General features: G+C 39.7%; 1 protein-coding gene across 6 annotated transcripts in view; it reads right to left on the bottom strand.

Annotated features, from left to right (window-relative positions):
• LOC122871833 (AP-2 complex subunit alpha-2) overlaps nucleotides 1-25,446 on the bottom strand; it is a 39,700-nt gene extending 14,254 nt beyond the window's left edge. The window contains exons 1-13 of one of the 6 annotated variants that reach the window (XM_044187488.1): nucleotides 25,295-25,445; nucleotides 23,177-23,245; nucleotides 22,360-22,502; nucleotides 21,991-22,184; nucleotides 20,845-20,974; nucleotides 20,144-20,245; nucleotides 19,931-20,039; nucleotides 17,018-17,168; nucleotides 16,503-16,671; nucleotides 5,248-5,385; nucleotides 4,968-5,150; nucleotides 3,884-3,981; nucleotides 1,328-1,559 (exon numbers count right to left, since the gene is read on the bottom strand). In XM_044187488.1, coding sequence (XP_044043423.1) covers nucleotides 1,328-1,559; nucleotides 3,884-3,981; nucleotides 4,968-5,150; nucleotides 5,248-5,385; nucleotides 16,503-16,671; nucleotides 17,018-17,168; nucleotides 19,931-20,039; nucleotides 20,144-20,245; nucleotides 20,845-20,974; nucleotides 21,991-22,184; nucleotides 22,360-22,410 — 1,557 coding nt within the window. In that variant the 5' untranslated portion in view covers nucleotides 22,411-22,502; nucleotides 23,177-23,245; nucleotides 25,295-25,445. Of the gene's footprint in view, nucleotides 1-1,327; nucleotides 1,560-3,883; nucleotides 3,982-4,967; nucleotides 5,151-5,247; nucleotides 5,386-16,502; nucleotides 16,672-17,017; nucleotides 17,169-19,930; nucleotides 20,040-20,143; nucleotides 20,246-20,844; nucleotides 20,975-21,990; nucleotides 22,185-22,359; nucleotides 22,503-23,172; nucleotides 23,246-24,517; nucleotides 24,758-25,294 lie in introns of those variants that run through there. The other 5 variants (XM_044187576.1, XM_044187305.1, XM_044187393.1 and 2 more) reach the window with 5 other exon arrangements.
• Nucleotides 25,447-25,715: the final 269 nt, after the last annotated feature.

The raw sequence follows: 25,715 nt of genomic DNA on the forward strand, positions 1-25,715 counted from the left end.
GACCTGGACAGCAACAAAACATATTTTAGCCACAAAAAAAGTTAATATCAGTTTAGGGGAAGCTATATTTAGAATATTTTTGCTGTTTTACCTTGCCGTCAGACAGCCCTTTCCGACAGGAAACTGAAGCCGTTATAATCATATATGCCCTCTTCAAAGCCACCAGACCCCACTGACAAAAACAGTAATTTTACATTGCAGAACACAGGAGTTGCTGGTCCACCATTGCCTCGAACAGTTTGTCTGTTTGTTTTACTGTGTGACTGTTAGTTGCTGCGGGTCGAGGTGTTCTGCGATGTATAATTAAACAGTAGCTTTGGAGAGAGCAATATAAAGCTTCAGTTTCCTGTTGGAAAGGCTGTCTGACGGCAAGGTAAGGCAATGAAAATATTCTAAATATAACGTTCACAAACTGATATTGATTTTTTTTTTAGGTGGGCCTTTTTTAGGTTGCTAAAATGTTTTGTTGCCGTCAGGTCCACAGCAGTGCATTGCTTAACTTCCGTGCTGGTACTTCCATCTGCTTCTCCAAACTAGGGGTGTGCCAAACGCCACCTAGATCCCCTTTTTAATAGCTTTGGTACTTTTGATACTATCGAATGTATAATTAACGGAGATCATATCATTTTAAACATGCGGTATCGAAAAAGTATCAAAGTATCAATACTTTACACCTCAAATAATCGCGATCAGGTGATCATGCGATTGTACAATGTGATTGCTCAATCAATCACTGTCATCTGCTGAGTTTATTTAAGCAGCATGTGACGTATCTAGTCTGATGATCAATTTAATTACTAGATGACAGCATTAATTACCTCATTAAATATATGGCCTTTGCTGTGTGATATAGTGCTTCTGCTGTTTTTCCCTGAAGGTTTTATAAAAATTTTGTCATTTTTTAATTGATGTTAGCAATGGAGGTCTTTATTTCATGCAAGACTTTCTGCTATAATATGCTGAGGGATACCACGAGAGAATTGTTTAATGCTCATTGCAGATGTGAACTAATATTACAAATATCAAGTGATTCCAATCAAAATGTGAACAAAACTTCAGAAAAGATACGTGATGTTGCTTTTAATGTCATCATTGTGATGTTGTTGCTCACCATTTATTTTGTAAAACTATAAACAGCTTTGTAATAAATTCAGACAATACAGCAGATGTATTCTATATAGGGGGTTACAGTAAAGGGTGCGTGTGAGTTTATATGGGTATATGTTGGGAGGCAGTAGGGGGGCTAAAAAAATATCTTTATCTCCAAAAGGGAGCCTGACAGAAAAGTCAGTCAGTATTTTGTCAAATTCCTGCATAATTCACTAACCAGTATGTCAGTGCTGGCCATGCAGCTGAGCCTCAGGTACTCTACAGCTCTCTGTTGAAGCTCCACATCAGCGTTGCGTAGCTGGCTGTCTGAGCGCAGGACGCCTTGGATCGTGGCCTTCACTTCTGGAAACAAGTTAATTAACTTGATGTAGGCTGATAGCAACAGCGCCCGAGTTGGCACAGAGCATAGGTGGAACTTGGAGTGGAGAAGGTTGAACTGGACCAGAGGGCTGAAGGAAAAGACAACACAAAATAATAACAGTAAAACCTCAGTAAAAGTAAAAAGTCAATAATAAGAAGTCAATAATTCCCTTGTATATTAAGCAATACTGGTTTTCACTCTTGCTTTTCTGCTTGTTTCTGCGCCATGAGGAGGGAGGACATTATGCATTTATTTTGGTATTGTCCAGTTGTTGCATCCTTTTAGCAGCAGGTGACAGATTGGTTATCCAAACAAGCAATCTTTTTACCTTTATCCTCTCTTAATATTATTTGGGGTTTTCAAGATGATCAAAATACATTATTGAACACTGTTGTGTTGCTTGACAAAGTTTCTTCTATATAGATATGTTTACTGATTTTACAGAGCAAAACAACACATTACACTTTCAGGGCCAACTCCCAAAAAGAAAACCAAATAAAAATGAAAACAACATAGAAGCAAAACAAAACAACTCGGCTCGCAGATATGGACATCTATACAGAAAAGAGACTCATTACATAATGTAAGACAAACAAACTTAACAAAAAAGATTCCATACTATATAAACCCTCGAGTATGAATGGAAGAAATATCCAATCCAATATAGGACATAAAAGGCTTCCATGTTCTATGAAATACATTAGAATGTAGCATGTCAAGTAATCTAGCTAAACACATTCAAGTATGACCTTATGGCACTGTGTTATAGTTGGTACTTTGTTATCCAATTCAGAAATTATCATTTTCTTGCAGCTTGTAGCTAAGTTTACAAGAACTTGCCAAATTTTAAGATTCGTGTCAAACTAAGCTAAACAGTTAGACTATATACAGACAGCTTTGGTTTTAGCTTGTTTGTAACAATCCACTATTAGCCGAGCTAGCATGCTGTGCTTGTGTAAAACATGAGTCTGCAGACAGAGCAGATTAAAATATCGCTTTCTACATGACATGTTTATGCTGGTTGAACAAATATATTGATAAAGTATTGGATTTTTACTCGCGGAGGTTTTATTGCACTTACTTAGAGTAACAAGTGTAGTTGTTGTAAACTCGAGTAATCTCCACCGTAGCCTCTCTGATCTGCTGTTCGATAATTATGAAAGCTAGACTAAAAGGCTCAGATATAAATAAATGGGAGATCCAGAAAATATCAAAAACATGGGATACAGAGTTATGATTATTCTATGATATCATAACTTGATATCATAACTTTTTTTTTGTTTCCTGCTATATGAAGTATTTATATTGAGCTGGTGTGGAAGTGATTTATTTTTGTATTACAATATATATAATTGACATATAGGTGTAACAGAGTAGAATATACTTGGTAAAATTATGGCGAAGTAGTTACTGGCATGGCGGTAGTATATGTGGGTTGCAGTTGGATTTACCCAGAGAAATAAGGAATGCACTGTGACCGTTATCCTGAGACCATTGCTGACTTTCCTACGTCATTCCACTGTCATACTGTGTTGCAGAGCAATAAGGAATGCACTGTGGAGTGTACTGTGCAATAAAGAAACCCGTAATCCACCTGGTTGTCTGTGGTGTGTTGAGGCGAGAGTAGTGTAGAGCTGCATCTCATCACATATAGTTGTGTATGTATACATTATTAGAAATAGTATATTAGTTATATTGTAGAAAAGGTTTCAGTCGTAGTCATCTGGAAACTGTTTTCAGAATCAAGACGTTTCGGCTCCCATCCGGAAGTCATTCTCAATTGTGACAATCCACAAATGACTTCCGGATGGGAGCCGAAACATCTTGATTCTGAAAACAGTGTCCAGATGACTACCACTGAAACCTTTTCTACGATAGAACACTCCTGGACGAATGAGGGACTACACCGTCCTATATTTGTTATGTTAATGTTTGTGATGTAAATTATATACTACTACTATTTGTTTTCTGAAAGTTCTGTATATGTATTTTGTGGTTGTGTAAAAATAAATAAATAAAAACACAACACCATGTTCAGTTTTAAGACAACATATTGGTGTTTTCTCTGTTTGTTTAAAAGGTTTTGTTCACCCAAATTACAAAAAACACATATTTTTGCTCACTTAAGCCTGGTCATATCTAGCCATGCAGATAGCATTGGTTTCATTAAAACTACTTTATATGGACGATATACTCCTGATGAAAACTGTGACAGTGAGGTCAGAGTTTGAGAGCATTGCTGAGCATCTGCATGGGTGAATACCGTTTGAGGCCAGTGAGAAAATGTTTTTTTTTTGTTTGTAAATTGGGCGAACCAACCCTTTAAAGAATAAACAGGGAAGACCTTTGAACTCTTTGAAAAGTATATGATTTTCAGAACAGTGGACTGAACTATGTGGATGCTGCTTGTACCTGGAGCGCGAGTCCCCAGCAATTAGGTTACCGAACTCTCCCAAGATGTAACCCCCCACCTTAACCAGGTTCTCATGGCAGGCGGGAGCCTGTAGTGCCTACAAGTGTTCACAAAGACGGCATTGGGTTAGGAACAACATGGAAGAAACCACACACTGCTATCTACTGTAAGTAAGATTTTGAATGGAATAGGTGGTAACCATCCAGCCAACATTGTCCATGTGGACCTCACATAATCCAGCACCAAGGTCACAATCCCTCACTGGTTTCCCACATTGTAGGCTTCTTGGGGATTTCTTGGGAGTAAAGTGTAATCAGGCCAAAGGGTGTCTTTTGACTGCCACTAGTAAAACTTGATATTAGTCATTACTCTTTGGTTATTTGTCCTTTTTTTTTAAAAAAAAACAACAATATTGTTGTTTTTTAATTTTAGGCTGTGATGGATCAGTACTGCTACTAGGGATTAGCTGATTCAGCTGCACAGTCCATAATTACTTTAAAGCTGGCTAAAATTTGTAAAGCAATTTGTTTGACAGCTGATTAGCTCTGCATTAATTAAAAATGCATCACAGCTTTATATTGATGGCTTCCTACCATGTTCCTTGTATGGTTCAAGTATTTTAAAATTGTGGAAATTTGTGACAGCTGGTGCATCCAGAGCAATCCAGAGGATTGGAAATCGACTTATTTAGCGAATACCCATCCATTTTAAAAATGCCTGAAATGGTTCAGGACATTCATAGCTGCTGCACTGTACAGCAGGATGGTCTGAACACCTGTGGAGGGATTGGAAAAATACATTTTAGTTTTTAAATGTGCACCCAAAAAAGAAATAACAAAGCTCATGTGGGGCCTGGGGGTGATTGCTGAAATGGGCTTGCCATTTGCCACCCATATGAATGAACCCATATATGGATTCCCAAATAGTGTAAACATTTGTAACCAATTCCCACTTTTAGTCCCCTTCGTGCCCACATGAATATGTTTGCTAGGAAAGGTGGCCTTATAACACTGATGAGGCTGATGCTGAGGGTGCACAGTGACAGTAAATCTGATCTGTGATGGCATAAATCTTCATGCCTACCTCAAAGACGGTCTTGGCAGCATAGCCTTGGACATCATCTTGGTTTATGACAATCTGGATGACACGATACCACACCTCCTCGCTGACATAGTCACCGGCAATGCGGATGAGGTTGAGGATGGTATCCACGTACCAGGTGTAGTCTACAGCATATTTTTCTGCTAGGATAGCCACCTTGAGCACCTGGGGAAGAGAAGCAATTAGGCTAAGGGCAAAAGCAGCAGATTTACAAGAGAGAAAGAAGAACTACATGGTGTAAAGGCCTGTACTGATGACCCACTATCTCCTCTCTGATTGAGTAGTCAGCAGTCTCCAGGTAGCTCAGCATCTCTGCCACAATCTGCTTGGCATTGCTGCGGTCACACATGGCATAAAGCAGATCCACAGCCCGCTGGCGAACACTCACATCTCGCTCTGTCTGTATAGAAAAAATACATGAACAGAATATATGAAATGACAAATGTCTCTGGCAGATTTTTGACCAAACTACAAATCTAAATCCAGGCTGCCGCAAGTTGGGGTATGTTACTGGATGTTCAGACCACTGCCAGCAAGAGCCTCAACATTTTTGCCCTGCCGACAACGCTGTTGAAAGATTCTTGGACATTCTGATTTAGAGCGAATGCTTTGGTCTTGCAAACTTATTTTAAAAGGGTCCACAAAGCGGTATCTTTGTGAAGACTCATGAAATCTTTAAATGTGAAGGTGTTGTTTTAGGTATTGTTTTGCATGCTTGATTGCATGATTTCACTGAAGATAGCATGCAATTCTCTCCTATTTTCAGAAAATATATATATATATATATATATATATATAAAATATACCAGCTCACCAGGAACACCAACAATGTCAGACACCTTGGTCCATGCATAATTTTTATTTATTTACTTAATCCTGTACGCAAACAGGGACACGTAGATTATTGGGAAACCTGCCACAGCAATTATCAGCCTCTCCTCCATTTTGCTTGGGAACTAATGTTTGGTCGGAACCAAAGTTTACACGATTGTGTTCTCTGGATCTCTCTCGAGTGGAGGACTTTTAAATTCCGATTGGTTGCCGCCGAACCGCATCATAGCTCATTATCATAAAGTTGCCCGGACTTCAACTTTCCTTGTCGCCCACACTAGGGATGGGTTATACCAAACTTTTGTTTAAATAGATATGATACAGATACTTTTTGATACAATTTTAACGATACCAATACTGATCTTTTTTTTAATGTTTTTTGGCAGTTTGAAATAAAGACAAAAATTAAAAATGAAAAAAAGACTGTACGTAGCTGGGCACTTGGTTCTCATGTCACATAGGTTTCCACAGTCATGTGACACGGGCCAGCTAAATATGTAAGGGTTGTTTATTGGCACGAATATTATACAAAAGTACTGAAAACGTTTGGAAGTGATGCAGCCACCCACATTTTGTATTTATATAATTTTATTATCGATATTTTTTTAAAGGAATCAATACCAAATGAGTAGCTTATGAGAGTCAGTCTCAGTCAGTTAATATGGACAGCAACAAACACCCACACACTCTCTCTCTCTACCCACCCTATCTTCTACCACTTATCTACTTCTCCTTTGCACCTCTTCCTTCTTTCATTCACAATAAGACATACTTGAAGTGCTTTAAATGGTCAGAAGACTAGAAAGGTGCTATACAAGTACAGTCCATTTACCATTTAACATAAAATCATGCAAACTTGGTAACATGGAAAGTATGTGGTAACCGCACTCAGTCTAAAAGGATTAATGTCATCTTATCATCTTATCAAATTAAAGATAAGAAACACACTTAAACTCAGAACTACAATATCTCAAACAATATGATAAAATATTTTCATCAACATACAACAGTAAAAAAGAGGTGTTTCAATTTTAGTAAATAAAAGCATCATTAATGCATCTATTAACATTTACACTTGCCAACATTTATGGCTCAACAATGATGACCCATCTTTTTTTCACAACTTTTTCTCCTTACTATGTGACTCAACAAATATCATAATAGATTTCAATACTGTTATCAACCCCACAACTAACTGCTCAAGTACCTCTGGTAGCTCAAGAAACTGGCACTCCACTGACATAATAAAAAAATACATGGATGATTGTGGACTTGGCAACAGTTGGAGAATGAGAAACCCATCATTGAGAGATTATTCATATTTTTCCTCCCTTCATAAATCCTCCTCCAGAATTGACTTTTTTCTTGTAAGCAACTTGCTCACCGACATATCCTAGAAAACAATTCTTTCAATCATGATCAGTGATCACGCCCCCGTTTCCCTATCAATAAACACCCAAGCACATATTAAGCCTTGTACAAGATGGCACTTCAATACATCACTTTTAGAAGATCTGGATTTCAATTCATTGATGAAAATGTTTTTACCATCACTGTTACGGGAAACAGGCAAAGCAGTAATAACAGGTAAAATAAACAACAGCTAGAAAATAACTTAGAGCAAAGGATTAATATACCAATAACCCCAGTAAACAAATACAAAATTAAATGAGCACACAACAGCGTGTTCTTAGCTCAGTCCAGTTTATTGTCCATGTGTACTCCCAGGTACTTGTAATCCTCTACAATGTCCACACTGACCCCCTGGATGGAAACCGGGGTCACTAGTGTCTTGGCCCTTCGTAGATCCACAACCAGCTCCTTAGACTTTGTCGCATTGAGCTGCAGATGGTTCTGCTCACACCATGAGACAAAGTTCCCCACCACAGCCCTGTACTCAGACTCATCACCACCGCTGATACTTCCCACCACAGCGTCAGTCAGACTTCTGAAGGTGGCAGGACTCTGTGTGGTAGCTGAAGTCTGTGGTGTAGATGGTGAAGAGGAAGGGAGAGAGGACAGTTCCCTGAGGGGCCCCAGTGTTGCTGACCACGCTGTCCGACACACAGTGCTGCAGGCGCACATGCTGTGGTCTGCCAGTCAGATAGTCCACAATCCAGGACATGAGGGGGGCATCCACCTGCATCGCTGCCAGCTTCTCACCCAGCAGGGCTGGCCGGATGGTGTTGAAAGCACTGAAGAAGTCAAAAAACATGATCCTCACCGTGCTTGCCAGCTTGTCCAGGTGGGTGTGGATGCGGTTCAGCAGGAAGATGATGGCGTCCTCAACTCCCAGCCAGGGCTGGTAGACGAAGTGAAGGGGGTCCAGGAGGGGTCTGACCATGGGCCGCAGCTGTTCCAGCACTAGTCTCTACAGGGTCTCATTATGTGGGAGGTCAGTGCCACCGGTCTGTAGTCCCTGGAGCCACTGGGACGCGGCGTCTTCGGCACAGGAACGAGGCAAGATGTCTTCCACAGAACAGGGACCCTTTGAAGACTCACGCTCAGGTTGAAGACATGGTGAAGAACTCCACATAGCTAGGGGGCACAGGCTTTTAGCACCCCGGGGCTAACTCCATCGGGGCCTGCAGGCTTGTTTGAGTGGAGTTTCATCGGCTGTCTTCTCACCTGGTCAGCAGTCTGACACACAGCAGAGGTTACAGGCGGGGGAGGGGGGAAGTCGTCAGTCTTGAGAGGGCTGTTAGCCTGAGAGCCAGTTAAGGGGGGAGTAGGACTCAGAGGAGTGCTGCAACCACTCGCAGCAGCAATACGACAAAACAATAAAATTGAAGGAATTCAGGATGCTAATTCACAACATAAACTTAGCCTATATTCAGATGATTTATTATTATACTTACAGAACCATTCCGTGTCACTATGAGAAACGTTCAATATCATTAACAACTGCTCCACTCTCAATCTCAAACTACACAATAAACTGGAACAAATCAACTATACTGTCACTGTCTGAATACACTTGGGATTCTGCAACCCAAGATTTCCCCCTCCCATTTCACATTGGAAATATAAAATATTTAGGCATTAATATTTATCCTAGGCTGTCAGAGCTCTCTCTCCCAACCCTGATTTCTGGATTCAGATCAGCAAAAACATCTTCTCTATGACCACTAACACAAATTTGCAACTTATACAATATAAAACTATCCACAGAACCCACATCACCAAAGATAAAATGTTTACAATTGGATTGGCTGACACAGACATCTGTTCACAACACACTTTGGGTAGCACAGACGATTACTTTCATGCCACTTGGGCCTGACAACCAGTTCACTCTATGGATAAAAGTTACTGAGAAACTTTCCACTATCTTGGGCTGCAGAATCCCATTGTGCCCATCACTTTGCCTGCTGGGAGACATTACACAAGTCACCCTCCCAATTAAATAAAGAAACCCATAATAATTTCTCTATCACTAAGAAAATAATCTTTCAAAACTGGAAATCTAAAACATCTTCTCATATCTCTCATTGGGTCAACCTACTTACAGAACACATTTCAATAGAGAAAATAACAGCTTACAGAAAAAACAATATATCATCATTCATTCATTTTATGAAGCCTGGAATATTTATTTATTTGAATGCCCCCAACTCATGATGGATTATTAGTTTTTTTTCTTTCTGTCTCTTCATTTTCAGTTCCCCCCTTTTTATTATTTATTTATTGTTTTTCTTTATTATTATTCTTTATGCTTAAATTATAATTGTTGTTGTTATATTATTATTATTATTATTATTATTATCATTGTTAGTATTATTATTACTACGGCTGTTATTACTATTATTATTATCATAATGACAATAATATTCTAATTATTATAATGGTTATTATATTATACTGTATATAGTGACTATTATAAAATTATATTATTGTCATAGTATTTTATTATATTATTGTTATGTTATTGTCATTAATTTATTATCACTTAAATATTAGCACTATGTCCCTTATTTTTCTCACTTGCCATAAAAACACTAACCTGTCCAGGATCATTAAACACAGATACACCACCTCTCATACAAACATGCACACACACACACACATTACCAACACATACCATAACTTAATCTAACCTAATCTCTACTCCCTCTTATCATATCATCACATTCATCATTGTAGCTAATGGAAGCGTATACGGGACTATATTCAAATGATAATGTAAACTTGAAAATGAAAATGTAATAATAGAATTATAATTTTCCACATTTGTATGTGTTAGAGTAAAATGAAAATGAAAATAAAATAATCCAGTTTTCATTTTCACATACTTTCACGGGAATTCTATGACCATATTAAAATGAAAATAGAAAAGCTGTGTGACTTTTCATTTTCAGAGTTGTAACCCCTGTACAGTTGACAATATTTCAAATTTGAAACTGAAAATGCAATATAAACAATGTAGCCTGATTCTATCATTAATGCAAGCATTATTTAAGTCAAAATGAAAATGAAAATACAATTTTCTAACAATTTGAAAATGAAAACTACATTTGACATTTCATTTTCAAATACTTAACCAGCAGTACAGTGGACAATATTTAAATGCATTAAGTGAAATAGCGCCCCCAGTGTATTGCATTTACATTTACATGTCACTGTGCTCTTTTGGTGTCAACATGAAAATGTAATCTGTCAGTGCTCTCATTGAGGCAGGTCTTCAGTTAGAATGTCATTTGCTTGAACATCTGCTGCTTTGCTCATGTGCGTAGTCCACTTGTGGCAGAAAGTAGAGAAGGCGGCCGGGCCTCACTGTCTACTGAAATACTGTACAAAAAACACAACTTTATAAACGTATTCACTGATTTTGGTGAAACTAGCAATATAGTACTGTACCGGCAGTTCATGCTCGAAAACCCTCCAATGTGGTTAAATTACAACAATTCTGCAAACATGAGTGGGCCAAAATTTCTCCACAGCGCTGTAAAAGACTCATTGCAAGTTATCGCAAACACTTGATTGCAGTTGTTGCTGCTAAGGGTGGCCCAACCAGTTATTAGGTTTAGGGGGCAATAACTATTTCACGCAGGACCATGTAGATTTGGATTTTGTTTTCCCTTAATAATAACAACCTTCATTTAAAAACTGCATTTTATGTTTACTTGTGTTATCTTTGACTAATATTTAAATTTGTTTGATAATCTGAAACATTTAAGTGTGACAAACATGCAAAAAAATAAGAAATAAGGAAGGGGGCAAACACTTTCACACCACTGTACAGTCTTATCTATGGTAGATTAATGGAAAATCATGTAAATGTTTTGAACAATAAAAGGGAAAATGTCAACTTTCGCCAGATTAGGCCCACGGGCCACTATTTGCTTACCACTGCTGTAAAGTTTACTTTTGTTTTCTGAGGTTTTGTAATTTCTTGCAGTATTTGCTCAATGTCACATGGCAGATAAGAGTATTCTTTGGTGATACACCTTACTGTCATTCCTTGCCTCACCTCATCTGATGTGTTTAGTTGTCATTACAGGGTTAGTTGTAACACTTTAGTTAGCTACACACACATATACATATATATACACACACATACAGTGGTGTGAAAAAGTGTTTGCCCCCTTCTTGATTTCTTATTTTTTTGCATGTTTGTCACACTTGTGTTTCAGATCATCAAACAAATTTAAATATTAGTTAAAGAAAACACAAGTAAACACAAAATGCAGTTTTAAAATGAAGGTTGTTATTAAGGGAAAACAAAATCCAAACCTACATGGCCCTGTTAAAACATAACTTGACTGTGGTTTATCACACCTGAGTTCAATTTCTCTAGCCACACCCAGGCCTGATTACTGCCACACCTGTTCTCAATCAAGAAATCACTTAAACAGGACCTGCCTGACAAAGTGAAGTAGACCAAAAGATCTTCAAAAGCTAGAAATCATGCCGAGATCCAAAGAAATTCAGGAACAAATGAGAAAGAAAGTAATTGAGATCTATCAGTCTAGAAAAGGTTATAAAGCCATTTCTAAAGCTTTGGGACTCCAGCGAACCACAGTGAGAGCCATTATCCACAAATGGCGAAAACATGGAACAGTGGTGAACCTTCCCAGGAGTGGCCGGCCGACCAAAATTACCCCAAGAGCAAAGCGACGACTCATCCAAGAGGTCACAAAAGACCCCACAACAACATCCAAAGAACTGCAGGCCTCACTTGCCTCAGTTAAGGTCAGTGTTCATGACTCCACCATAAGAAAGAGACTAGGCAAAAATGGCCTGCATGGCAGAGTTCCAAGACGAAAACCACTGCTGAGCAAAAAGAACATTAAGGCTCGTCTCATTCTTGCCAGAAAACATATTGATGATCCCCAAGACTTTTGGGAAAATACTCTGTGGACTGACGAGACAAATGTTGAACTTTTTGGAAGGTGTGTGTCCCATTACATCTGGCGGAAAAGTAACACCACATTTCAGAAAAAGAACATCATACCAACAGTAAAATATGGTGGTGGTAGTGTGATGGTCTGGGGCTGTTTTGCAGCTTCAGGACCTGGAAGACTTGCTGTGATAAATGGAACCATGAATTCTGCTGTCTACCAAAAACTCCTTGAGGAAAATGTCATCCTTCGTGACCTCAAGCTGAAGAGAACTTGGGTCACGGGCACCACTACCTTCACCTTCCAAGCCTTCTCCAGTTCTTCTCTGAGCCCTTGGTATTTCTCTAGTTTCTCATGTTCCATTCTCCTGATGTTGCCATCACTTGGTATTGCCACGTCAACCACAACGGCTTTCCTCTGCTGTTTGTCCACCACCATGATGTCTGGCTGGTTCGCCATTACCATTCTGTCAGTCTGAACCTGGAAGTCCCACAGGATCTTGGCTCAGTCGTTCTCTACCACCCTTGGAGGTGTTTCCCACTTTGACCTCGGGGTTTCCAGTCCAAACTCCGTGCAGATGTTCCTGTAGATGTTCCTATGCCAGCTACTTGGTTATGTCGCTCCATGTATGCTTTCCCTGCCAGCATCTTACACCCTGCAGTTATGTGCTGGATTGTCTCAGGGGCCTCTTTGCACAGCCTACACCTTGGGTCTTGTCTGGTGTGGTAGATCTGGGCCTCTATTGCTCTGGTGCTCAGGGCCTGCTCCTGTGCAGCCATGATGAGTGCCTCTGTGAGTCATCTCTCGTGTATCTCTTTAGGCGGCTGGTCAAGGCTTGGAGCCTTTGTTTGGCAGTTTCGAGTGCTTCAGGTATGGGCATCTGGTTGTACTTCTTGGGTACTTGCTGTCTCATTGCACCTCTCTCAGCCTCTGTCAGTTGGCTTACTTCTTTCCGGGCCTCCTTGATTTTTGCCTCCAACCTTCGTTTCCATGGTGGGTACTGTCTCTCATGGCTCCCATGGTTGCTCTTGTAGCCAAGCATCTCTAGGATCACTGCTGCTGAGGATGCAAAAGCCTCTAAGTGCTGTCTGAAATTTCAGACGGCACTTAGAGGCTTTTGCATCTGAAGTCTTCATATTAAATAAATATAAATAATTACATTATAACATAATATGTACTATTGTATAGCATTACATATAGTATTTCCACTGTTTGCAATAATTTGTTTCAATATAGATACTCTTGTCTTCCCAAAGGTAAACCAGCATATGAGATGGACAAGTCTCATCCAGACCGGGCTCCAGCCCTGCACCTGGGTCACTGTGAAGTCACAGCCACAGTGTCAGATCGGCATGGCCGCAGACAACATAGACACTGTTTGAGAGAATCTGAGGGAGGAGGCCAAAGTGAACAAAACAACATGAATGAAGATGAGAGAGATGGAGTCCTAGAACATGCAGAAGCTGCAGAAGAAGAGGAATATGTGGATCAAGCAGAGGCAGGAGCTGTGGAAGAGGAGGAATATAGTGAACGGACAGAAACAGACAAACCAGCAGCTAAGAGACTTAGAGTAGAATGTCAGTTCTGTGAGCAAAGCAGTGCAGAACTAACCCATGTTTTGCAGGAAAATAGGGAGCTTAGGTCCGAGTTGAACAAGTTAAAGATGGATGAAGAATTTTTCAGAGATAATACAGAGAAGGTACGATATTATACAGGACTTCCATGTTTTGCAATTTTGTTGTCAATGTTTGCTACAGTTAAGCCCTTCCTGCCAGTTTCAAAGAAACGGTCACAATTTCAAATGGTTTTACTTGCACTCATTCGTCTAAGGCTCGATCTTCCAATCCAGCATCTTTCACACATATTTAATGTGTCACGTAGAACTCTTTCTGCTACATTTGCCGACACCATCGGTGTGCTGCATGCACGCCTTTCTCCGTTGTTGTACTGACCTGAGAGACACTGTTTACAAGCCACAATGCCACATCAATTTTTGGAAGCTTTTGGAAAGCGTGTTGCGATTATTGTCGACTGTTTTGAATTACGTACAGAGAGGCCGTCAAATTTAATGGCGCGCGCGCAATCCTTTTCCAACTACAAAGGTACACACACAATGAAATACTTGATCGGAATTACACCCCAAGGCCTAATTTAATTTATTTCAAAGGGATGGGGGGGACGAGCATCTGACAAGCACATAACTGAGAACTGTGGACTTCTTAAACTGTTGCCTGGCGATTTAGTGTTAGCGGACCGAGGCTTTGATATTAAAGACAGTGTGGGAATGATGTGCACGGAAGTTGAAACTCCTGCATTCACTAAAAGCAGATGTCAACTCGATGCTAAGGATGTGGAAGACACATGTGCTATAGCACACCTTAGGATACACGTAGAAAGGGTAATAGGTAGCTTGCACAATAAGTACACACTATTACATAACACAGTACCAATTAGTTTGTTGCTTCCCTGTAAGGATGAAGAATTTACCCTTCTTGATAAGATTATTAATGTTCGCTGTATCCTAGTTAACATGTGTCCAAGTGTTGTTGTAAGGCCAGATGAAACCGAAAAATGTGCATGCTGAATGGTAAAAAGACCCCAGGAGAAATGTTTGTTTTCTATTTGGTGTGTGTGAATGTGTGGTACCCTCCTGAGATTGAACATGTTTGTATTTTTTGTGGGGGTGTGTGCCTGCCTTAGAATGAACATGGTATGCTATTTGTACATGAAATACTTCAATGACAATTTGATAATTAAAAACTTATATTTTAATTAAAGAAAATCTCCTGCAAATTGCAATGTTTAGTTTCTTGTGCTTCTTGTGTTGAACTACTTTGAAACACTAAACTTCAAGTAACAAACTAATACTCTTTGAGTCAAGTATAACACTTTAAAAAAAACTCTTAACTGAGTAGGCCTAAGGGCAATTCTTTCATAAACAACAGCCACTTCTTTACTACTGCTCTTTTTCATTTGGAACATGAGGCTGCATGTCCTTTGAGTAATGTTTTGCCACAAGTTCTGGGACACATACAGACTAAATATACAAAAATATCTGGAAATGTCAGAGGAGGTAAATAGTCGGGGTCTCGACTACATTCTCTTGCAAGCACCTCATACAGATCCAGATTTCCGATCAATGCCATCTTTTCCAGGTACCGTTTTCTTGCGTCTGGTAGAAGTTTGTCTCTATATAGTACATTTTGTTCTTTTAATTGACTTTTCAACATATTTTTACAGATATGTTCATATTTTAATTCTCGCCCGATGTGGCCTCACAATATGGCGGCACACTTTTTACGTCCCAGAATGCACTGCGCAGTGACGTCGGTTGCCAAGCTCTATAACAGTGTGCAGACTGTGAGGTCGGGACTCTATAAAAACCTAGCGAGCAGGTTACATCACTGTCTCCATCTCTCTCTTCTACTGTCTGTGTCATAGATGCATCTCCAGCACTGGCACAGCGCTAAAATGAAGTGTGGAGATAGGTCAGGTCGGGTCTGAGCCCCCCACACGCACACACACACACACACACACACACACACACACCAGGGTATATGCAGGAATCCTGAAGTTAAATTTAATACCTTTTAAGACCTTTTTAAAAGACACTTTCCATACATTTTAAGACCTCATCACTACTTCGAGTTGAATGAATTGAGTGACTAACCCAATGCAAGGTTTATCAGTAATATTAGTAATCATGTGATTGGCAGAAGGCCAAAAAAGCAATAGAAAGTTATTTGACTAAAAGCTATACATTTTCCCATAATTTACATTAGCAAGAAAAAAAGTGAAACACATATGCTCACTGATGAAGTAAGCAGGATGTCCTGAAGTAATTCTTCACATTTTTGTGAGTGATCGCACTGTGTGCCATAACAAATAATAATCACAAAATAGCATTGGTTAAACAAGGCTTATAGTGAAGGGGTTTGAACTACAATTTGATCATCCTCCCAAAGGGTGAATCCATAACCAGCTGTAGGGGTGGGTATCGTTAGGATTGTATCTTTATCTTATCAATACTCTTATCAGCCTGGATATTTATCAATACTCTTACTGGAGAGTAAGAATGACTTTTCATGCTCCCTCAATAACTAAATAAACTAACAACTGTTTTTAGAGGCAACTATTAATAAAGCAATTATACAGTAAATAACCACTGAAAAGGTGCTTAACAATTAGAGTGGTACATTTCAGACTCCATAGCTACACAGGTCAGATTGTTAAAAAATGGTAGACCAACCACTAGGGTCTAAAAGAAGTTATCCAAGTTATACAAATCCTTTACACATTAACCTGCAAAAGCTTATCAAAGACACACAATTGATGAAGGACATACCTTTAGAGCGCTGATCACAGTTTCTATATGCGTCTTTACTGCCTCATGAGAAAACTCTGAGCTGGCCAGTGTGCACATGCTTTCCAAAGCCAAATAACGGAGGTTGGTTTCCCTGTGCTGCAGAAACTGGCCTAGCTGGTTGCAGGCTCGTACCAACAGGGTGGGCTCGCTAAGAGACCAGAAACAAGATACAATTAGCTGTAGAGTCCAAATACCAACACACCTTTCAACATCCAAACACTACACAACGCAGGAGTGTGAACTAATGACAGCTGTGTTTGCCCTGTGACCTTGACGTGAAGTTTAAAGATAAAGCATAACTTAGTTCTTGGTGTTTTTGATGCAGTGTTACAGTTCAGTGTCTGCTACAGTTGGACTGAAAACTAACATCTAATACATGTTGGTAGTAATATTACCACTACCATTACATTATTGCTATTTTAAAATTCTAGGTGGTATTTGCATTGTGCTTCCCTGTGACCAGCAGAAAGCTTGTCACAGTGAATATGACCAACCTGTCATGGTGGATGATGAGGGAGATGGCTTCAAATAGAACAGCATTCTTTGCATTGGAGTGCTGGACCTTTTTGGACTTTGGTGGCTCCTGGGCTTTATTGAGGATGGTCTCCAGACACTCTGTCAGGCGACTTCGCAGCGCTGCATCTTCTGCAACAACAAAGGCTATATTCTTAACATCTCCTAGCCTTTACTGTAACTTTTGTCAGCATTATTATTTCCACATTTTCTTAGTATAAGGGGTCCATTATACATTTATATTAACAATGAATCAAATCACTCTATGTAATGTCATATTACAAGGAGAGACATTACAGATTTCAACGGGAATCACATGTTGCTGGTTTTCTGATGGATGTCTAAGTAAACACACACAATATTTTTGCCACCTCATCCAAAAGAATGAGATAAAATGATACATTATATCAATGCTCATTGCTATGGGGTTTTTTTTCTGTATTCTCCTCTGGTGCCATCTGGTGTCAAAAATAACTTCATGCAACTTTATTCTATTTTTAAAGATGGGTTTTAAAGATGGAAATGTTAACCATTCAAAACATTCTAGTTTTATTGAAAACACTATGGGAATAAATATCTCAGAAACAATGCTTGCAGCCATTATGGTGAAAAGCGTTCGAACATTAGCATTGAGAACAACGGAGACTGGATTCAGAACGATGTGACGGCAAACAGTAGAGAGATAAATAATACAGTTACTATCATGGGTCATAGATGTGTCCTAAAAATTGTGATAATTAATTAAAAGAGAGAGTCCAGTGTTTCTTAGATTTCCATCCAATAAACCAAACCAACTAAAACTATAGGGCTTTTCATACTGCACTTAGCCCCAGGCTAAGAAAGCTTTCACACTGGCACAATCCTGGCACATTCCAAGTAAGCTAACTCTGACTTTAGCCTAGGGCTTGCTGGCCCTGCTCCGGAGCAGTTCAAGCCCCTAGTTTGCAGGTTATCCTCTGAAAATTGATTAAACACAGGGCTAAAGTGTGCGAGTGTGAAACGAGGCTAAAGTAAACAATGGAATTTGTGTCACGTTTTTGTTGACCAATCACACGACTTCTGTGTCACATCATTACAATACGCCTGCTGTCATTCTAGAATGTAAACATTAGTCGCATGTTCCAACGGACATTTAACCCAGGGCTAGTAGAAGTGCAGTGTGAATCATATAGCCCTGGGCTTAAGGTTAACCCTGGGTTAACAATATGGTAAACCCAGTTTTAACTGGTTATCCCAAGTTATCCCAGGGTCAACTCTTGCCCAGGGCTATTCTTAGCATATGCAGAGTGAAAAGCCTATATGGCTACATGTCAACAGATTTAAGTGCAACACACAACAGTGTTCACACAACTGATGCTGGTGGCACACCTGTTTCATGCAAAGAGAAGTCAATTTACGGTGGCTGGGATAAGCAGACAGCAAATGTGATAAAATGCTTGGGCAGAAAAGACAGTGGACGTAGTGTCTGTGATGTCACCCATAAGTTTCTGCAGAGCCATTGTGAAGCTCAAAGTGGATGGCTTCCAGCGGCTCCAGCCATCGCCGTCTTGACATCCCTGACTCCGGCTAATCCAAAAATGGGCAAAGAGGTGGAGCTGAGGCAGGCAGAATAAAGCCTGGTTGCTGAACCACCTAGCAGCAAGCCACATTGATAGGGCATCCACCTGTCACTTAAAGCGGCCACATCCTTAATAATGCATAACTTTAACCCTTAATATAAGAGGGTGAGTTATAAAATAAATTCACCCCCCTCACAGTTGTCATGAAGGGGGAAATTAGCTATAGAGACCAAAAGCATTTTTTGTACCAGGCTGTAAACATGTTTATTTCTGCTGTAAAGTAGGGCATTTTAACATGTGGGTTACTGGGGATTGACTCACTATTGGAGCCAGCCTCAAGTTGGCATTTGATGAACTGCAGTTTTTGGCACTTCCGGGTTTGCTTAATTTTTCAGGCCCGGAGGCTGCGGCTTGATTCTGACACATCGATGTGTGTCATCTTGGGCTGACATGTGAAGATGCCACTGGTATGTATTGCCCCTTTAGAGGTGTGGGTAGGTGCATTTTGTCATTTTGGACAGAGCCAGACCAGCTGTTCTCCCTGCCTCAAACATCTCTGCAAACCTAAGGAGAGAAGGTTGTTATGGGTAACCGTAGGTCTTAGAGGAGCAAACACACACACCTCCCAAATCTCAACTATGCGTTGAGTGGACATGTGTGTCAAGCAAGTTGATCGGATGATTCAACTCCTGACGGGAAGTGGGTTCGAAAAGGAGAAAAAAAAAACATTACTTACTACATATTACATACAAGTAAAAAAGAAACAACCACATGAACGTGGATAGGGGTCGCTTGAATACATGCAGCCCAGAGAAGCATAATTCCATCTTGTCAACTGTCAATCCAGGGAGTTCCACAAGACCTGGCAGCCCACTATATAGCGGAATACTGCACTGGTATTGGCAAGCTACGGTTTCACAAAGCCTAAGGGTGATGCTAGAGGAAAGGTAATGAGATAACCAAAGTCAATAGTTATATCCTATACCCACAGCAAATTTAATGAAAATGTGGGCATTAGTTACCTTGTGGAGAAAGCTCATAATTTGACCTGGCAGTAGAAGAAAGGGCAAATACAAGAAATAACAAAAACTGGAATAATCGAATCAGGAATGATCATCTGGGGACCATGGATATCCACACTAATTTAATTTTCAATCTGACTAGTGGTTGTTGAGATATTTTTCTGTGGACCAAAGTTTTGTAATACATAAAATATCCTTTGCAAAGTTATAGAGAAACTAGATTTTCAATTACATTTGACAATGGCATTTTTTTCCTTTAAACAGTCCACAGTGATGAAGTTCAACTAACTACTTGTCCTGTACTGTACCATACCAGGTGGAGGGTAGCACTGTAGCAGGCGCAGCAATTTGACAGACAACCATGGTGCAGCAACAAAGTAGTATGTATAGTCCTGTAGGTCGATGGATGCAGAAGTCACAATCTGGACAAGCAAGAACAAGACAACACATCAGAAAATGCTGAAATCAGATTTTATCTTTGACCTCAGTGGGATGAAGATATGTTAAGTTACAGAAAGACACCCACCCTACTGAGCCTGGCCACAGCCAGTGAGATGGATGTTTTGAAGTCGTTAGGACTCTTCTGGGCCAGAGTGGTAATAAGGCTGGTGGCTGCTGTTACCACTCCCTGAAAACAGGTAGACACACCTTTATACAAAAAATACAAACCAACTGACTGAATATTTCATCATCCTGGGCCTGTTTCAGGTGCCCAGACATTAGAGGGAGGGAGTGGGCCAAACAAAACAGTAGTTGCGACCCAAATCCATACTATATACTAATTTTATACAGTATGAACTACATACTAATCGTCATAGTATACTGATTTAGCAGTTATTATGGCGGGGGGAGAAAAATCAACATACCATTTTATTCTAACAGGAAATTATACAATACATACAATGCCGGACATCAATCAAACTAAAACTTTGGAAAGCTAGAGCCAAATAAACTTTATGAAGAGACGTTGAGATGTTTTTCCTAAGATTTATTTTCCAATATTGTTTGGGAGATGATTTTTTTTCCAGTTATGAGCAGCTCCACTTCTTTTGCGCATTGCATCGTAGGAGAATAGTGTGTATCTCAAAAATTGGCCGTATTTAGTCTGCATACTGTCTGCGTTGAGTATACTTTATTTGTCACTTTTCTAGTGTGAACACACTACATACTCAAAACCTGCTTAGAATCAGTATGTAGTATGGAATTGGGACATAGGTACAGTCCTACCAGGTGCTGATCATTAAGCAGATGGACCACTCGTGCTGTCCATTCACCCATGGGCACCAGGTCAGGAGACGTCCTGTTGAGTCGTAGCAGACATAGTGCTGCACTCTGCTTCACACTGTCCATGGTGTCCCTGATATAGGCAAGCACAATACAACTTCATGCATTATAATCCAATATATAAACAATATATAATTCAAATCGTGGTGGTTACTAGTGGCAATAGTAAGTGCATGTTAATAGTGTTATATAATAGTTAAATATAATACCCTTTCTACAGCAGAACAAATGCACATTAGGGCTGGGCAATATATTTTAAACCAATCACGATACTAATATGTATATTTTTCCAATATTGATATATATCTCCATATAACAAACACATGGAAAATCATAAAATTATCAAAGTACAATGATCAATGTTAATTGCAATGAATTGTGTTCCACTCTTATGCATTACATGAATCAAAACCCTTTCATACATCTAAAACAAAATCTTACATAACTAATTTTGCTTTGTTTGTTTGTTGCTTTAAATTACAATTTGCTTAGAATCCATAGGACAACAAAAATGTTTCCAAACGATTAAGTAATGAGCAATACTGTATCATTGCCCAGCCCTAACGCAAAGACAAACAGATAGGGCTGTCAACCCCACCCCACCCCTACCCCCAGTCTATGACTGAACACAGACAGGTCCAAGTCAAGAGTCCGAAGACTCCTGAGACAGAGTGAAGATCAAGGTCCACCAAAAGAGTCACATTCTATGGGCACAAACATAGTCCACGCAAGTACCAAGTAGGAAAGGCGGACTGCACCACTTACAATGAAAACTACTATATAAGAGGCAATTACAGAAATTGGGTCTGATGTTTGAAAATCTTAAGGATAATAACAAGTCAAGAGCTGATTTGAATGCCACCGTGTGTAATTGCTTTTGCTTCAAAAAACAAGACTTCATACTGGCAATTTCTTTTGTCAGATGCCTGTCAAATGTAACCAAGAGCTACTAGTGTCAAAGACTGACATTAAACCATTGACTACCATTTATCAAGTTGCGTTTTTTTCTAACTAAAAGTAACAACTTAGCTATTTGTTTAAGACTTAGAGCCAGTTAAAATCTCTATGCATTAATGTTTATTTACAAACCCTGCCACCAAGATGCTGGGAATTTCAGAAGCAAAAGCCTCAGCCATTTCTCTGCTGCCCACGTTAGCAATGCAGTGCAGGGCCAGGTTCATAAAAGTCGGGTTGCGGCTGGCCAGGTCATTCTTAATGCCGTTGTTGATTAGACGGATCAGGTCGCTGTTAGAGTTTACCAGCACTGAGATGAACAGGTAACCCTGAAAGGGGACATGGGAAAAATGTTTTTAGTGCAATTCCACCATATAAAGGAAACAATATCTGTCAAGTTATTTACACCCCTTAGTCCCCACCCCTTCACACAAACATATTTGCTGATAAATGATCAACAAGCACTCAACTTTAGACATTGGATGAACATGAGGACAAACTTACAATTTGTTTCTCTGTGTACTTGTTGGAGCTGAGGAGATTGACAGCCTCCATGTGTCCAAAGTCGATATCATGGCCAAGAAGAAAGATAAAGAGCAGCTTGCAGACATACTTTTTTTTACTGTAGCCATCTAGAGCCTTGTCTCCTATCCACACACGTGAAAATACAAACACACATCCACACCCACACACAAAGATGGATTTGAATGTCTACATGAAGTTACAAACACAGGGATTTCAATTGTCTGACTTTACACTGGGAGTAAGGTAGGTGCTAAAGAATGCATAAAGTCATTTTATACCAAACTGCTGAGTAATGGAGGAAAAGGCAGGGGGGAATTCAGCTGATCCTAATTTTGATAGCCAAATAATCCATGGGCGAAATGAACAAAGTATTGATTAGGATATTCAAAATCAGTCGAGGCATTATGGGCAGAGGAGGCAGCTTCATTATAGGCAGCGTGGAACAGGTGTCAGGAGAAACAACACAAACAGGAGATTAAGAGAGACTCATTCACAGTGAGGTGTGTGAACTTTTAACAGTACAGACACAGCAACAGCCAAAAAAAAACTGAAGAACCTAAAAGGGGCAAAGCCGATACACAGTCACGAGATGAGTTAGCGAAGCAGAATAACAGCAATAGGAAAACTTGTGTCATGGAAAGCAATGGATTTTGGATGGATTTTATTCCAATCAAAAAAGTGCAACGGGTGCTACAAATCAGTCTTTGGATGGAATGAGAACCTGTCGACTCATGGCCCTCCATCCCATATGCTTCCCTATCCCTGAAGTTTAGCCTGGTCAGAAATGTTCACCTACCTTTAAATTTGGAACGGATATTAGCCAGTTCTTTGTTTATCCTCTTAATCTCTGCCTCTTTACTTTTACCTGCAAACAGATCAAGATATTTTGCATGTTATGTAGTGCTGTGATCACTCTTGCTGTGATAATTTTGAATAAACCAAACTTCCTTGTTTACACTGCTTTGCTGAGAGGAATAAACTACACTTGCTGTGTTCATCATAATGAAAGAATATATCACTCAATGCAACATTATGACTCTTTTATGTGTTTTTTATGCAGGATAGTGAGGCTCCATGACACAGAGAAATATTAGCTACACTCAGTGGCCACTTTATTAGTTACACCTGTCTATTACTGCTTGAATTCTTCATGGCATGGATTAAACAAGGTGCTGGATTGTGGAAACATTCCTCAGAGATTTTGGTCCATATTATCATGATAGCATCAAGCAGTTGTGCAGATTTGTTGGCTGCACATTCATGGTGCAAATCTCCCATTCCACCATATGCCACAGGTGCTCTATTGGATTGAGATCTGGCCATTAGAGTACCCTGAACTCATTGTCATGTTTGTGGAGTGAGTTTATGATGAAGTGCTTTATGACATGGCACATTATTCTGCTGGAAGTAGCCATTAAAAGATAGGCTGAACCAATCTGACCATTCAGATGAGGAAGGAAGGAATAAGGAATTTTGGCCCTCAGAACTGCCACTCACTGGATGTTTTTTGTTTTTCAAACCATTCTATGTAAATTCTAGAAACTGTTGTGTGTGAAAATCCAATGAGATCAGCAGTTTTGGATATTCAAACATTGACAGCCAGTTTAAGCTCTATTTAGGCGGGTTTTAAGCCCACTGTAGGTTACTATATGTAATACACCAGAGCTGTTCATAATTTTAGTTCTGCACGTCCTTTTGACGTTACCTCAAATATCCAAAACAAAGTAAACTATGAGTTGCAACGTTTTAGAAAAAAATATGAATGGTTTAGTGAGAATTTGCTATATTTCTGGCAGGAAATTATTTGAAAACTAAAGTTATAACATACACAAACTTGGAACGCTGAAGACTTGTAAAAATGCCAGTTTGGCGTTATCTCCAGTTAGTGGTGTGGTCCTGGCCCACGCCCTTCGACGTGACGTTAGCAACTGGAAGCTAGCGGCTAGCGTTGATTAAGCCAGCTGCGTGGTTGTCTAAACACACTTTGATATGTTAAAGTTACCAACATTTTGGGTAGAAAGTGCAAAAGAGACACTTCTGACCACCCGTCAGATCGCTAATGTTGATCAACGTTACACCAGCTAGCTTGTTACTAGCCTAACCGAGAACTGTCTATGACTGTGATAAACAAACTTACAGTTCCTGATGTCAGAGATGAACACGGCCAGGCCACGCATCCCATCCCCTTTAGAGACTGCAGGCATTTTGTTAATTCCCTGTTAATGTGACGTTTTCTTTTCTGTATTCAAAACAGTGTAACTATATAGTGTAACTTTGTTTCAAAGTTTGCTAACCAGCTAGCAAGTGTTGTATAGTACAGGGAGCCCCGATAAGTGACGGAGACAGGAACCAGACAAGCTACGGCTGCGTTCGATACATCCCGAGCTACACCTACAACCTAAGCAAGGCTGCGTTCCATACACGTGTTAACAACAACAGCAAAAGGCTGCATTTCCTTCAGAGGTGTATTCCATCTAGCATATATATATATATAAATATATATATATATATATATACACACACACATAGTAGGCTACATACATCCTTATGGACATACTATATACATAGACATACACACACAAAAAAGACAAAATATATTATATACATTACAGGCAACATACCACTCTGGAAAATGTTTTTGTACTTAAGTTTTACTTATTGCCACATTCTTTTCTGGCTATTGAGATGGCTCCTGTTGAGATGCAACAGAGACTAATGAATATAGGTTACCGCATGTGCCTGCAAGATCTTGCAGAGCAAAACATTTTTTATCAGTAATATTTCTTCAATATTAGCTTCTCTGCACTGGCTCCCTCTAAAATCCAGAATATAATGTAAAATCCTTCTCCTCACCTATAAAGCTCTTAATGGTCAGGTACCATTGTATCTTAAAGAGCACATAATGCATTCTTACCCCATTAGAACAATGCACTCCCAGATTGCAGGGTTACTTGTGTTTCCTAGAGTGTCAAAAAGTAGAATTCCTTCAGTTATCAAGCTCCTCTCCTGTGGAATCAGGACCCAGTTTGGGTGTGGAAGGCAGACACCATCTCCACATTTAAGAGTAGGCTTAAGACTTTCCTCTTTGATAAAGCTTACAGTTAGGGCTGGCTTGGGTGAGTCCTGAACCATCCCTTAGTTATGCTGCTATAGGCCCAGACTGCCGTGAGACTTCCCATGATGCACTGAGCTGTGATTGTGATTGTGGGCCACCTGCTGCCCCCTTGTTCCTGCTCGACAGCTGCTACTACAATTGTTATTATTGGTCCTATTACTATTATTATCATTATTATTCCTATCACTATCATTCCTATTATTATTATTATTACTGTATT

The sequence above is a fragment of the Siniperca chuatsi genome, linkage group LG1 (assembly GCF_020085105.1).
Source record: "Siniperca chuatsi isolate FFG_IHB_CAS linkage group LG1, ASM2008510v1, whole genome shotgun sequence".
In the NCBI taxonomy this organism is placed as follows: Eukaryota; Metazoa; Chordata; class Actinopteri; order Centrarchiformes; family Sinipercidae; genus Siniperca; species Siniperca chuatsi.